This window comes from Bos javanicus, chromosome 5, assembly GCF_032452875.1.
Source record: "Bos javanicus breed banteng chromosome 5, ARS-OSU_banteng_1.0, whole genome shotgun sequence".
Classification (NCBI taxonomy): domain Eukaryota; kingdom Metazoa; phylum Chordata; class Mammalia; order Artiodactyla; family Bovidae; genus Bos; species Bos javanicus.
The window spans coordinates 29,131,685-29,146,305 of record NC_083872.1 but is presented as its reverse complement, the minus strand read 5'-3'; the positions used below and the strand labels follow the sequence as shown (position 1 = coordinate 29,146,305).

General features: G+C 46.9%; 1 protein-coding gene and 1 pseudogene across 6 annotated transcripts in view; one reads left to right on the top strand and one right to left on the bottom strand.

The window, feature by feature from the left end:
- The window catches only part of POU6F1 (POU class 6 homeobox 1), a 29,028-nt gene extending 15,438 nt beyond the window's left edge, over positions 1 to 13,590 (bottom strand). The window contains exons 1-4 of one of the 6 annotated variants that reach the window (XM_061416055.1): positions 13,254 to 13,590; positions 11,189 to 11,247; positions 3,242 to 3,335; positions 1,487 to 1,682 (exon numbers count right to left, since the gene is read on the bottom strand). In XM_061416055.1, the coding sequence (XP_061272039.1) occupies positions 1,487 to 1,682; positions 3,242 to 3,289 (244 nt within the window). In that variant the 5' untranslated portion in view covers positions 3,290 to 3,335; positions 11,189 to 11,247; positions 13,254 to 13,590. Of the gene's footprint in view, positions 1 to 1,486; positions 1,683 to 3,241; positions 13,199 to 13,253 lie in introns of those variants that run through there. The other 5 variants (XM_061416053.1, XM_061416052.1, XM_061416054.1 and 2 more) reach the window with 5 other exon arrangements.
- On the top strand, positions 4,912 to 6,084 carry LOC133248655 (swi5-dependent recombination DNA repair protein 1 homolog; annotated as a pseudogene).
- Positions 13,591 to 14,621: the final 1,031 nt, after the last annotated feature.

The following is a 14,621-nucleotide window of genomic DNA, read 5'->3' as shown; positions in this document are numbered from 1 at the left end:
GGAAAGGAATGGAAAGAGTGGCGGAGATGGAGAATCCTTGTTTTTCCTGCCTGGTCACCAGGACACTGGCCCAGGACACTTCCTCAACAAGGAAGCAGAACATCGCCAGGCTGGGGAAAATGGTCATGTGTCTTGTCATTCCTTTACTCAAAAGGAGAAAACATAAAATACCAGGGTTCCAAAATGGATCTATATACCGATCTGCAAGTACAGCAAGGGAGGTGAGATCTTGAAGTGTTTTCATCTGTTTTCTGTTCTCTTTGCTCTCTTCATGGCTCTTCCTCTTGGCCCACCCCACCTCCCCCAACCAGATCACCAATCTAGGGAAGCGGTGAAGTTCAGCAGAAGGCAAGGAGAGATGAACCATGGCTTTCTGGGGGAACTGGCAAAGGAGGTCCCAGGCTTTCTGCAAAAAGAGATGTCTACTCTGCAAGGTCAATGAAAGGGTACCCTGTGCCCAGAAAGCAGTGCCTACAACCAGTGCCAGCTTTTAGAACAGCCTGGTCGTCTCACAGCTGTACTGCAGGATCATTAGGGCAGACAGTGTGAGTCAATTAGCCACATCCATTCCGCATGCAGGAGAATCAAACTCATGCCCTAAAGTCTCCTTTGGAGAAAAACAGCCCAGATAAGCCCACCAGGCTAGACGCGTGTCAGTCTAGCCAGGAGTGAGAAGTTGTGATTCTACAAGGCCCTCCCTAACACATTCTTAGCCCAATGTGGGTAAGATGCTGTTCCATCCCCAGCTCCTGCACCTCCCAGCTCTACCATAAAAGGTACTGATTTGCAAGGGCTGGTAGTACCCTAAAGGTTAAGTCCTCTCTGCCTTGAGCCTGAGGGTCTGGTTTAGACCTGGGAGCCCTCTCTGAGGTTAATTCAGTCCCCTTGGTGTGCGTGTGCAGTTACGGCAAATTCTGAACAAAAAATACAAAGAGATCAAAAAACCCAACCGCCACTTTTGAAGAGCTTAGAGCAAAAGCAGAGGACTGTGCATGCCCCCTGCACACACCACCTAAGCGATGGGCAAAATACCTAAGCCACCCCTTCAGCCTGACCCCTGGACACATCCCTACCTTCACCCCATATAAGGAACAAGCTGGTCCTCCCTCAGGGAGCGAGCAAGCAAGGGAACATGTTGCTTGTTCTCGCTTCCTTCTGCTGCAGCAGGGGCCCCAGGAAAGCCTTGTCTGAAAATAAAGAAAGTGCAATCCCCTCAGCTGAGCCCCACCACTCTCCTCCCACCTCACCCTGACCCATCCCAGTTTAGGTCTGTAAATAACTGAAAATGGTCCCTCATTCCAGGGATTGAGGAGTGGTCTAGGAGCTGAACAGCAGCGCAGGCTGTGACCAGAGGCCTGCCCAGTGGACAGGAAGACAACACACCCCTAAAGCCACCTAGCCCCCTGGGATTCATGCTAGCTCCCCAGGGGGAACACGGGAAGGGACTCAGGTGGAGCAATGGCCCCTGGGAGCAGTGGCCTCATACCAGTTGCCTCCACGGAGGAGTCTGGGTTGTCTGGGCCAGCTTCACCAGCAGCTTCACCAGCTTCAGCAGGGCCTCCACTCTGGGAGCCCTCGGTGGCCACAGCCTCCAGCGCTTTGCCCTCCTCCTCAGCAGGGATCTGGGCATCCACTCCAACCTCCAAAACTCGGATGGTCTCATGGCCTGACATCACGATGACCTGTGAACAGAGGAGAGGAGAAAAGGCTGATAGAGCCTCTGGGGAGCTAGAGCTCTAGGTGTGACTGAGGCAGAGAGGACAGAGTATCTCAGATTGTAGACCTCCTGTCCCGAGGACTGTGTACTCTGTGAGAACCCCCAGAGCCTGGAACTCCCTGATTCCAGGGAAGGAAGTGCTAGGAGAGAGCAGGCCCTGGTGACAGGGGGAAGGGTCTAACACAAGCTAGAAAAAGTCCCACTGAGTGAAACCACTTGAAGACATTTCTATTTGCTTCCTCTCTTGCTCTCAGTTCAGGGACTGGTAAATGGCCTCACTCACAACCTTGCCAGGATGTCTTCTTGGCTGCTAGGATACTGGAGAGTGGTTTCGATGACCCCTAACACAGGACCCACAGCTTCAGCTGGGACAAGACAGGAAGCCCTCTGCATGTCCCTCTAAACATTACAGGAATAGAAAATGAATGCTCCAGGATGCTGAGGAACTTCTGAAGTTCATGGTTCCTTAATGTCCAAAACCCTGAGGTTAGAGGCCATGATTTCCTTGCAAGCTAACTTCTTGAAGCAAGAGGGTCAGGAGTTCTGAACGCACGGCCTGTCGCTGGCCCTCCTGGACTGGAGCTTTGTACCCTGTAGACCTGTGGCTCCAGCGTGCCATCTGGTGTGTGCATGCTCTAACCTTGCACCTCCTCGAGGGGAGCCCCTGTGCCCAGCAATGCGGGTGGCCCCTGGGCCTCCTTGGAACACTGGGTCTTCCTTCCTGCTCAGCCAGCTTAGTGCTTTACCTCCAGCACTGACATGCTTCCACTTGGGTCTTTCAAGAATCAGAGACACCCTGTACATTAAAAAGCTCTGTATCAGGCCTTCCCTGTGATTCTCCTGGGGCCAAAGCCACTCCCACAACACACTCCTTGGGACTGAAAACTGGATCCAGCCAGAGACTCTGTTGGAAAAAAGGAGCTATGTGACCCATCAGGGGAGTATGAGTGAAATAACCTTCCCGAGCAGTTTCCTTTCTGACTCAAACCTGACTATGAGAAACTTTACTCCAATTACATTTTAAGAGATGTTAATCTTTTTTTCTCCTTTTAAAAATGCATAAAAAATACATAAGGGAATTCCCTGGCGGTCCAGTTGTTAGGACTTGGTACTCTCACGGCCAGCTAGTAGGGGCCTGGGTTGGATCCCTGGTTGGGAGATTAAGATTCTGCAAGCTACAGGTATGGCCAATTTTAAAAAAATTTTACAGAAGTAATAAAAGGTCATTGAAGGAAAAATTAGAAAATGATATATAACCAAGAAAAATAAATAAGTTCCCTGATATCCAAATCTTTCCCCATATTAACTTATACATATTTCACTTTTTAAAGTCACCACTAAAGTCCCCAAACCCAGCCCCTGAAAAATCCTAGCTGGCAACCACATCTGGATGGGTCAAGTGACCATGAACGTTGGTAAGGAACAGACAACAAGGCGCTTTATGGAGTTTTCCTCTTTGCCCACACCCCTCCGTCCATCACCATCCCCCTCCCCACCCCTACCTCTTCCTGCTCCAAAAGATACCTGCTCATTGACAGTCAGAGATGAGTCTGGCCCGGCTCCAGGATCCATGGTCACTTGTCAGGGTGGGGTGGGGGCTGGCCCACACCTACACATTCTGCAGGGTGAGATGAGATGGGAAAAGCAAAGGCTGATGTGACAATGTTAAGACAATTTCCATATCATCTCAGAAAGTCAGAAGTAGAATGGTAGGAAGAGAGAGAAGCTAAGTTCTCTCAGGTATGTGTAGAAGTGAAGGCAATAGGATTCTAAGGATTTTAAAATTAAAATGTCTGACTTCCTGCGGCACCCTAGGACAACCTACACTCAGGAGGAGCCAGGGTAACAGGAGGAATGGGGAGGGGCCAGACGTCTAACCCTGGGAGTTCCCCAGTCCAGTGGGAAAGAGCAGACCCAGCAGAGCCCAAAGTGACTTTGACCCAGACACTCAGAACCAGACACAAGTAAGGAGCACTCTGGGTATCAAAGCAATTCTCAGGGGAGGGGTCTGAGAAGACTTCCCCGGGAAGAGATGGCAAACAGGAATAAATTGAAACAGTTGTCTCAGACTTTAATGCGCCTGGAACACATTAAAACTGCAGACTCCCCCACCCCGATTTTCCCAGACCAAACATCTCCAGGGAGTCTGATTCAATAGGTGGGTCCCTCAGGGGTTTCTGTGGCAGTGGCCCAAGAACCACACTGGCCTTTAACGTGGGAGGCAGGACAACATACCAGATGGTGGAGCAGCGGCCACATGCAGTGAGGAGAGAAGACCTTACAAGAACAAACGGTCTGGCTGGAGCCACGAACCACAGTCACAAGAAATAAAGGTAATGACTAGGACAACCGGTTTTAGACACTGAAACAGAGAAGCAACTAACATTTTTATTCTGAGTGCCCACTGTGCTAAGCATTTTATGGAATACTAATTCACGTACTACTCATGCCAGCTGGGGTATGTGAACATTAGCATCACCATGTTACAGATGAGGACACTCAGCTCGGAGAAGTGTTCTAGATTCCTCACTTTCTCTTCCTCCTCCTTTTCTACCTCTGGGTTTGTTTCATTGGGCTTCCTTTTGTTGTTGTCATTTGATTAATTGAGGTAAAATTCACATGACATCAAATTAAATGTACAACTCGATGGAATTCAGTACACTTATAGCACACTTACAGTGCTGTGCAACCATCACCACTGTTTAGCTCCAGAGCATTTTCATCCTCCAAAAGGAAATTCCATGCCCATTAGCGGTTACTCCCTTTTCTTGCCTGTGGCAATCATGAATCTGCTTTCTCTCTTTGGATTTGCCTGTTCTCAATATTTCACATGGGCTTTCCTGATGACTCAGATGGTAAAGAATCTGCCTACAATGCAGAGACCTGGGTTCAATTCCTGGGTTGGGAAGATTCCCTGGAGAAGGGAATGGCTACCCACTCCAGTATTCTTCCCTGGAGAATTCTATGGACAGAGGAGCCTAGCGAGCTACAGTCCATGGTCATAATGACTCAGACACAACTGAGAGACTAACACTAATATTTCATGTATTAATAAATGGAATCATTTGATATTGGGTCTTTTTTGTGTCTGGCTTCTTTTACTTTGCAGAATATTTTCAAGGTTTATCCATAGCATGTATCGGCGCTTCATTTCTTTACACAGCTGGATAAAATTTCATTGTATAGACTCTTTCACTTTCCAGGGAAGACAGAGGCACAGGTAAACCAAGACTTCGTTTCCAAGATGGAAAGTCCATCAGACTCAGCTGTGACTTTACCCAGCACTCTGCAGGTCTGTGCCAATCCACCACCTCCCCATATGCATAGTTCAAGAACACAACCTATGAGTGCAGCGCTTAAAGGGCGATTAAGGAAAACAAGATCTTCATTTAATTCTCATAAATAAATGGAGTGGTGAAGCATCTCAAAGTCGAGAATGAAAAAAACAATCAGATCTTTTCAGAGAAGACAGGATCCTTAGCAAAAGAAAAACTGTTTGGAATTTCAAGAAAATTTTAAACACATAGTGAGTTAGAAGAAAGTTTATATTTGAAAAATACTTTAAAGAATATTGCTGCAGGACTTCCCTGGTGATCAAGTGATTAAGACTCTGCACTTCCAGTCTGGGGTGGCAGGGGGAGACAGGTGCAGGTTGGATCCCTGGTCAAGGAACTAAGATCCCGCATGCCACACGGCGCGACCAAAAACAAAAACTGCTGCTGCTAAGTTGCGTCAGTCGTGTCCGACTCTGTGCGACCCCAGAGACGGCAGCCCACCAGGCTCCCCCGTCCCTGGGATTCTCCAGGAAAGAACACTGGAGTGGGTTGCCATTTCCTTCTCCAATGCATGAAAGTGAAAACTGAAAGAGAAGTCGCTCAGTCCTCTCCAACTCTTAGCGACCCCATGGACTGCAGCCCACCAGGCTCTTCCATCCATGGGATTTTCCAGGCAAGAGTACTGGAGTGGGTTGCATGTGAATCTAAATCACTGGATATTGCGTTATGCAAGGTCCTCCAAAATGATTTTGTGAATGAGAATATTTCCAAACAAGGATTAAATGAAGAAAAAGCCAAATCCACCAAATCCGTGAAGGAGATTCCAGAGAACTTCAGAGGGTAAAACTAGTCAAAATGTATCACTCAAAGAATGACCTGTCCCAGTTACAATTGTTAATAAGGAAGCAAAGACACTGTAGCTAGATGTTGCTTTGTGAGGGGCCATCAAACAAGTCCCCAAAGGACAAGAAACTGAACCTCATCCAGTTGATAGATCACTGTGGCTAAGATGATAAATTGCTCCAGTGTAACAGAAATGAAGATGAATTCATAAGAGTTTCATTCATAATTCTTTCTCCAGAGAATCTCTGAGAATGACAACATAATAAAAAAGATACTTGCACATTTTAAAGAGAAGGTATACGCCACTAGAGCTTAGAGAAAGGTATCCTGATGAACACCAATTTATGAAGCTTGTTATTATCCAAATATAAACCAAGTTCTAAAACAAGGTTTCAGTATTTTGGAGAAATCTGCCAAAGGAAACATTTAAATAAATATGTGAAAAATTTAAATAGCGATTAAAAAATAATTTGGACGATTTTGGAAGTCAGTTTTAATACATTGTTCTGTTTATTGTGGTAAAAAAATTTTTTTTTACTGTAAATGTTAAAAAACGGTCCAACCTTATAAATGTCTAAACTTAAATGGGTCTAAAAATGCCGGCCTCTCTTATTTTATGACTCTTGTTTCCATCCACTTATCACATATTTCCATCTGGATAGTCTAGCACATAATTAAACTCATATGTCAAAAAAAAAAAAATCCCACGGTATGGATATGCCATATTTTGTTTATTGAATCATCCGCTGATGGATATTTTGGTTGTTTCTACCTTTCTGCTACTGCGAATATTGCATCTATGAATCTTTGTACATGAGTTTTTGTTGGAACACCTGTTTTCAATTTGGGGGTATATACCTAGGAGTGCAACTGCTGGCTGACCCCAGGGGTTTTAGGGGTTTCACTCCAGTGACTGTAGTAAATAGCACATCTGGATGGCCTGCCTCCTTGGAGCTCATGATATCATGCAGTGTCCACAGCCTGACAGCAATGAAGAGAGACGATCACCTGTCAGTTTTGAGAGAAGGGGTTCCTATGACTACCCCAGGAGTAGAACCCCGGTGCATACATAGACCACAGCAGAGCTGCTTTGGTTAAAGCTGGGACAGGAGCCAGTGCCCAGCCACAGCATGCCCCTTTGCCTTCTTTCTTCAGTGAGTGAGTTTGAAAAATACCTGAATCAAACCTGGCAAGGCTTACAGATGGCTCACTTGTCCCTGGCTTTCCTGTGCTAGCATCTAAAAACACAGGCAGCCTCAGGAGGATAAACAGCAGGTCCTGAGGCATTTGTCTCCAACCCAAAAATCCAGAGGTCCAGGACCATCCAGGACTCTTAGTGGCAGAAATACTGAGTTAGAGGACCTGGTTCTATTTATCATTTTCCTTTGGGAACTGCTTTGGGCTTAAGGTAATCTTCCAAGACACCCAGGAGGAGCAATGAAGTCTAAAACAAATCAGAACCCCCTAGAATAGCCTGAGATCCTATAAGAAAAATCCTGAAATGCTTTGTCCTTTGTTTATTCAACAAATACTTCAGTGGCCACTATGTGCTGGGCACTGGGATACAGTGGGGGGAAAAGCATGTTCTCCAGCTTTGTTAAGGAGTCAACAGTCTAATATGGGCATCGAGGAAATAAAAAGATAACGACAATATAGTGTGTTTAAGTGTCATGGTGGATGAATAGAGGGTGGCAGAAGATACACTGAAGGGATATCTAATGCACTTTTATATGGTCCTTTGCCCCTTGTTCCAGGGTGGCATGTGTTTCAGACATAAAATTTGATAGTACATGAAGCATCTTGTGACATGTAGAGGAAAATGGAATTTGTTGTATGAGATTCAGACTTTTAATGCAGACTCATCTCTGTGATTTTAATCACTTTATATATACTTAATGTGGTTCAGGTTTCCAAGAGGTAAAGTACCTCTCACTATAGTCATTTTGAGGGGTGGAGAGTATTCCGCATGGATTAAAGGAATGAATGGAATGAGTTTCACTGGTATTTAATTGAAAGTCACATTTGTTATGGGAAATTACCTTTCAAATTTTTGACATAATCCTCTCACATGAGATTGTTTGTTGACATCAGCATCTCCAGCTCTACATCACTTCTATATTTAAACTGTGCACCAACTTACCTCCTGCAGGGCTACCATCTAAAAAGGTCACAAGGACAGGAAGCAGGAAGCAGATTAGTACAGACTAGTAGTTGGAGTTGAGCCGGATCATCCAGACAAGGATGGCTTCCTGAGGTGGTCTCACCCAGCCTGTCAGCCACCAGCTGAGACCTCACCTGGGAACTTCAGACTCATATAATCCAACTACCTACTGATTGCTTACAAGATCTTGTACTTAACATATTCAAAATCAAACTCCTGATTTGCACCCCAAACCAGCTCCACCTGCCTGCAGCCTTCCCCATCTCAGCAAATGGCAGCTTCATCCTTCCACAGGTGCTCAGGTTGAAAACCTTGCTGTCGTCCTTGCCTTTGCTCTTATATTTCCATCTATATTGATTTCTTCAAATCCTGTTGGCTCTCCCTTCCAGTGCACCCAGAATCCCTCCACTTCTTATGACTTCCATCATGGTCCATGCAGTTGTACCTGATGCAAAGGAACACAAGATGACATCCCCTCTTGCATGCAAGCATCATCTGCTCTGTTCTTAAACCATCAATCTTCAGGTGGGTTGCTACAGCTTTCAAGTTTTCATTTGCTTGATGGATTTTCTGTATGTTCTCCTACCCTTCTCCATTTCTGGCCCCAGGACATAGATTTCCCTTCCCATCTGCTGAAAAGTAATCATTATTAATGATTAATAAAAATACTATTAATGATTAATAAAAAACTGTTAATCATTATTAATAGTTTGTTGGTCCTGGGATAAATGATAATGGAACAGAAGATTTAAAAAAAAGTATGTGTGTGTATAATTGAGTCACTTTGCTGTACAGTGGAAATTAATACAACATTATAAATCAACTATACTTCAATTTAAAAATAAATTTTAAAAATAGTTTATTGGGACCCAGCCCCTTTATGCATAGTACTACACTGAGCATTCTTTGGAGACAGACTTTAGGGTTCACAATCTCAGCTTTGATATTCCCTAGCTGTGGGACTTCAGGCAAATTATTTAACCTCTCTGCCTCAGTTTCCTCATCTGTAAAATGAGAGTAATAGCACCTACTTCATAGGGCTATTGTGAAGACTGAATAAGTTAATGCACATTAAAAAGTGTAGATCAACGACTGGCACATAGTAAGTGCTCAGAGGATGGTAGCTATTACAAAAATTTACATATTCTCCAGGCAAGAACACTGGAGTGGGTAGCCATTCCCTTCTCCAGGGGATCTTCCTGACTCGGATATTGAATCTGGGTCTCCTACACTGCAGGCAGATTCTTTACCATCTCAGCCACCAAGGAAGCCCTTACATATATTATCTCATTTAAATTTAGTACAGCAGTTAGGAACCTAGGTGGTGCCTCAGTTACCATATTTGAAACAGGAATAACTGGGCATTGTAGCAAATTGTGTCAGGGTTCAATAAATATGAACTGTTAACTATTATTCAATTTTGACACCAGCCCCATGAGGCCACAGAGTAAACACATAGTAAAGCCTGACCACCTGTGTGACGAGCGGGCAGATTACTTCCGTTTTTTTCAGGGATAAAGAATAAGAGAGCTTATCTTTGAATTACTGTATAAAGCACAAATAACAATTAGCTATTACAATCCCCATTTTTATTGAAGAGTAAATTGATGATCAAAGAGAGATAATGGAATAGGCTTAGGAGAAAAACCTAGATTAAATCCCAGCTTGGTCATGAAATAGCTGTGCCATCCTGGGCAAATGACTGAATCTCTTTGAAGTTTAAGTTCCTTATCTTTAAAATGCTGATTAAATGGGCAAGCATTATGGGGTTGTTATAATGGTGATAGGAGATTAGGGCTTCCCTGGTGGCTCAGACAGTGAAGAATCAGCCAGCAATGTGGGAGACCCAGGTTCAATCCCTAGATCAGAAAGATCCCCTAGAGAAGGGCATGGCAACCCACTCTAGTATTCTTGCCTGGAGAATTCTATGGACAGAGGAGCCTGGTGGACTGCAGTCCACGGGGTAGCAAAGAGTAGGACACAACTGAGCAACTAACACTTTCACTTTTTCATGAGATCATGCAAGTAAAATGCTTAACATTGTATACTTACGATAACCCCCATCTTTATCTATAGGAAAATGGAGGTGGAGAGAGGTCAGGTGATTTGCCCAAGGGCACAGTCCATGACCTTCAAACTTCAAGGTCACATCACCTGCCCCAGATTTCTATTCTCCTGACACCACACTAAGCCTTCATTCAGGAAATGGGAAGAAGGCTGATGGGGGCTGCTCTGGCCCCCAAGGATCAGGACACACTGGAAAGTGGAAGCTCTCAATTCTGCTCCAAATTGTTTCAGTGGTTAAGACTCCGAGCTTCCAACACAGGGAGTGTGGGTTCAATCCCTGTTCAGGGAACTAAGATCCCACATGCCTTGTGGTATGGCCAAGAAATAAAAACAGGCTTCCCTGGTGGCTCAGATGATAAAGAATCTGACTGCAATGTAGGAGACCTGGGTTTGATCCCTGGGTCAGGAAGGTCCCCTGGAGAAAGGAATGGCTACCCACTCCAGTATTCTTGCCTGCAGAACTCCATGGACAGAGACGCCTGGTGGGCTGCAGTCCATGGGGTTACAAAGAGTCAGACATGACTGAGCAACTAACACTTTCACTTTGGGGCTTCCCTGGTGGCTCAGATGATAAAGAATCTGCTTGCAATGTAGGAGACCCAGATTTGATTCCTGGGTTGGGAAGATCCCCTGGAGAAGGGAATGGCAACCCACTCCAGTATCCTTGCTTGGGAAATCCTTTATGGACAGAGGAGCCTCGTGGGCTACAGTCCATGGGGTCACAAAGAGTTGGACATGACTGAGCGATTAACACTAATCAATTTACTTCCCCCAACCCCAATTCATGGACAGAGATAAATGACTTGCCAAGCTATTGGTAGACTAGCTAGTCACACACATGGGCCAGAAGGAGAGAAAAGGGCAAAAGACAGGACAGTAGTGAACAAACTTACTTCTTTCCCAACCAACCATTTGTAAATTTTAGACATATATACTCAAACAGTAAAGACTTGTTTTATAAAGACACATTTAGATTTATTTTCTCCTTCTGCACCCACCCCCCATCCCCTTGTACCCAAACTTGGTTCATCCCTGGCAGGGTGAATAGAAGGGATAAATGTGAAAAATAACAAGAAGTATGTTCCCCTGCTAGACTTTAAGGACCAAGAAAGCATATCCACTTACCATCATATCCCAGAGCCTCATAAAATTCCTGGTACACAACAGAGGTTAATGAATATGAGCTGAAAACATAAATTATGATATCAGATCATACCCTTTAGTCTCCTCATATTTCCTACCTTTTCCTCAAAATACATAGCCTATTTCAAATTTCATGCCCTCATTTTCAATACTAGGGCTACTTAAAAATGATTTCAAAGAAGTAGTATTAAGTTCTTAAGAAACCTGGTCACACTCACCCCTTCCTAATGTGCCAGTTCAGCTCCTCATTCCCAAGTCTTCCTTCATTTGGCCAGTTTCTCCCGAGTCCCATTCTCTCTGTGGCCTCACTGACCCTCATTTTGACACAGAAAGAGCTTGGGGTTTAAAGGCAGAAGACTCAGATTGAGTATCGCTTCTGTTTAAGGTAACATCTCATAGCCTGTTTCCTTATCTGTGAAATGGGGCTAAATTCCAGTGCCCACCTCATGGGCTATTGTTAAATCATTAACATTTATGTAAAGCTTTTGGAACAGGGCCTGGCACACGTAATTGCTTTAAGTTGAAGTAAAGCACTGTTCTTAATTGTAAAGTGTTATGAAAAACATGTAAGATTACTACTATGACTTTACAGTGAGCAAATCTTGGGGAGGGGGGATATGATCTTGTCCCATGTTCCTTCATAATGCAAAGACTCCTTAGAAAAGCAAATTTCTTCTGAGTCATCTCTTAATTGCTAGGTAGTACTTCCAAGAAGAGAATAACCCATCTCCTCTCTCTCACTCTCTCGCTCTCTCTCTCTCTCACACACACAGACACAAATCACTCTATATTGTCTTGTTTTTTTCATGTTTATGATCTGCCTGTCCCCATCTCCATCCCACCCATCAGACTGAAATTAAAACTCCAAGACAGGGCAAATTCTGTCTGTATTGTTCAGAGTTGGCACAGAATGGATATTTTTGTCGCCCTAATGAACAAATAAATGAAGGTCTACAGCAGATATGCAAAGAAATAAAAGATCACAGAAATAACACCCTGAGAAGCTGGACTTCAATCAAAACAAAATACATGGAATTATTCCTCAGAAGGCCCTGCTGGTCAACGGTGGCTGCCTTGGATTACCAAGAAAAGGGAGGTGGAAAGTATGTTCATGAACAATTGAAGACCAGCCTTCTACTTTGGGATCAAGGAATTTGAAAGAGCAGATCCCAGCTCTCCGCAAAGAGCTTCTTTCCACTAGTCTAGGCAGGCTTCACAACCGCGTTTTATTTTTCCCCACAGCCGGCTGCGGAGGCTTGCGAAGATTTGGGGGTTCCAATGACAAATGAGTAGGGGACCTCAACGCGAGAAAGTGGAGGTTGCAAGGCGCCCTGAGGCTCCCTTGGCCTTGCCAGGTGAGGATGCCCAGGGAGCACATAGCGGGTGCATTATGATGACTATTTATTAATAATAATATTGTTATTAAATATTTATGAAGTGCTTGTGCTCGGCTAGACGGTGACCCTCCCACCACTCTCCCATCCTTCCAGCAGCACCAGGTCCCTAACCCCGAGTCCCACCAGTCCTCCCGGTGTCTGGTGGTTGGAGAGAATTGTGACAGGTGGCTCTGGCCGCCTCATTTGACCTTGCCTGCTGGGAACCCAGGCGTCCGGGTTCTCCAGTGGGGCGACAATCCTTTCGCGGTCGCCACATGGGCTGGGTAAAGAACGTCCCCGTGGTCCGTACCCAACCTGGGCTCCCGGAGCAGAAATGGGGAGGGGCCAGGTCCAAGCTCCCCACGGGGTCCACCTGGCGGCCGCCCCCTCCTCCCCTCGGTCCCCGCAGGCCGGCAGGAAAGCTAGGGCGCGGCCCCCGGGGTCTCCGGCCTCCCGCGAGCGGCCACACACCATTCAGCTCCCGGAGATTCTCGTCGCCCCGGCCCAACATCCCGGCGCCCCGGCCCCGCGGCATTTTTTTTTCTCTTTATCATAAATATATAAATTATGCTAATTACGGGCATTGCATATTAACCAAACCCGAAACCTCCCCTGCCCGGCCCCCTCCCCCTCTGTGCAAACCCCTCCCCGCCCCGGACCCCGCTACTTACCGGAGCCCGAGCCCGAGCTGCCTTCGCCCTGGGTGCCCGGCGGCCACCGATTAGAGATTCATCTCACAGCTCGGGCCAGGGGGCCGGGGGCCGGGGCCCGGGGGCCAGGGCAGCCGCCACCCGCAGACAAAGAAGCCAGTGCGGCTTGGCTGGGCTCGGCTCGGCCCGGGAGCCGGTCGGGACCCGCCGCCGCCCCCGGGCCCCCAGCCCGGGCTGGCCAGAGCCGAAAGGGACTCGGCGGGCTGCGCTGGGCGGAGGGGGGACGGCTGGGAAGCGAGAAGGGGAAGCAGGGTGGGGGGGGGGGGCGGTCAGGTATATATATATATATATATTTTTTCTTCCTTTCCCCCCTTCCACGGTCCCCCCCTTTTCCCTCCCCCCCCCTCGTTTTTTTTCCCTCCTTCTGCTACTTGGATTTTTTTAGCTGCTGCGTCATGAGCATAATTTATGCAAAGAGCTTTGCCGCATGCTGCACCGCGCGCGCCAGCCGCCGGGGGCGGCGGGCTGGGCGGGCCGGCAGGGAAGGGAGGGGATCTGGGGAACCGAGAACTAGCGATGGTGGGGGCACCCCAGCCCCTTGCCACCCCCGCTCTCAGAGGCCCCACAGACTAGTTCCCCGGACTGGAGTGGAAAGTCGATGGGGTGGGTCACGCAGCCCCGCTCCGAGAAGCATCCTGAGGTCGTTTCATTTTGGAAGGTGCGAGAGTGGGGAGCACAGAAGTCCAAACTGGGGACCCTATGCCACATTCCCGTCAGCCTAGGGTTGGGGCGGTAACTCCCAGCGGCCGCCCTGTCCTCTCTAGCTTGGTCAGTTGCCCTGCTCAACGTTCAAAGTCAAGTTCGTGTCCATTCCCAAGTCCCAGGCCGGGCCCCCACTGTGAGAAAAGAGAGGGAACTCAGCCAGACCAAAACCACCGCCCAACCAACCTCCGGAGCAGCTGTGGCCGAGCTCCATCTCACCCGGGGGGAACGTGGTGGGGAGGTGGGAGGCGTCGGGGCCTGGACCCGAAAGCCCGCATATACACACCTCAATAGCAGCTGTCTAGAGACTAGCTTGTCTGTTTTCTTGACCAAGTAGATGGGGAAATGTAAAAAAAATAGACAAAGTTCTGTGGCATGGAGCAAAAAAAAAAAAAACAAAACAACCCCAGCGTTCTGCTTTGGTGGTGGTGATGTCGGGAAGGGTTTGGTTTAAGAGGCTCCTGAAGGTGGGGAAAAGGGAAGGGATAGAAAGAGGCACTGTTTGAGGCTGAGGGAAGACGGACCGAGACGTTGTTGGCAAATAAAAGAGGAAGGAGTTGGAAGAACAAAGGGGAAGAGAAAGAATGAGAGAAGAATTGGGGAGGAGGGAGGCTTTGTAAATCCAGC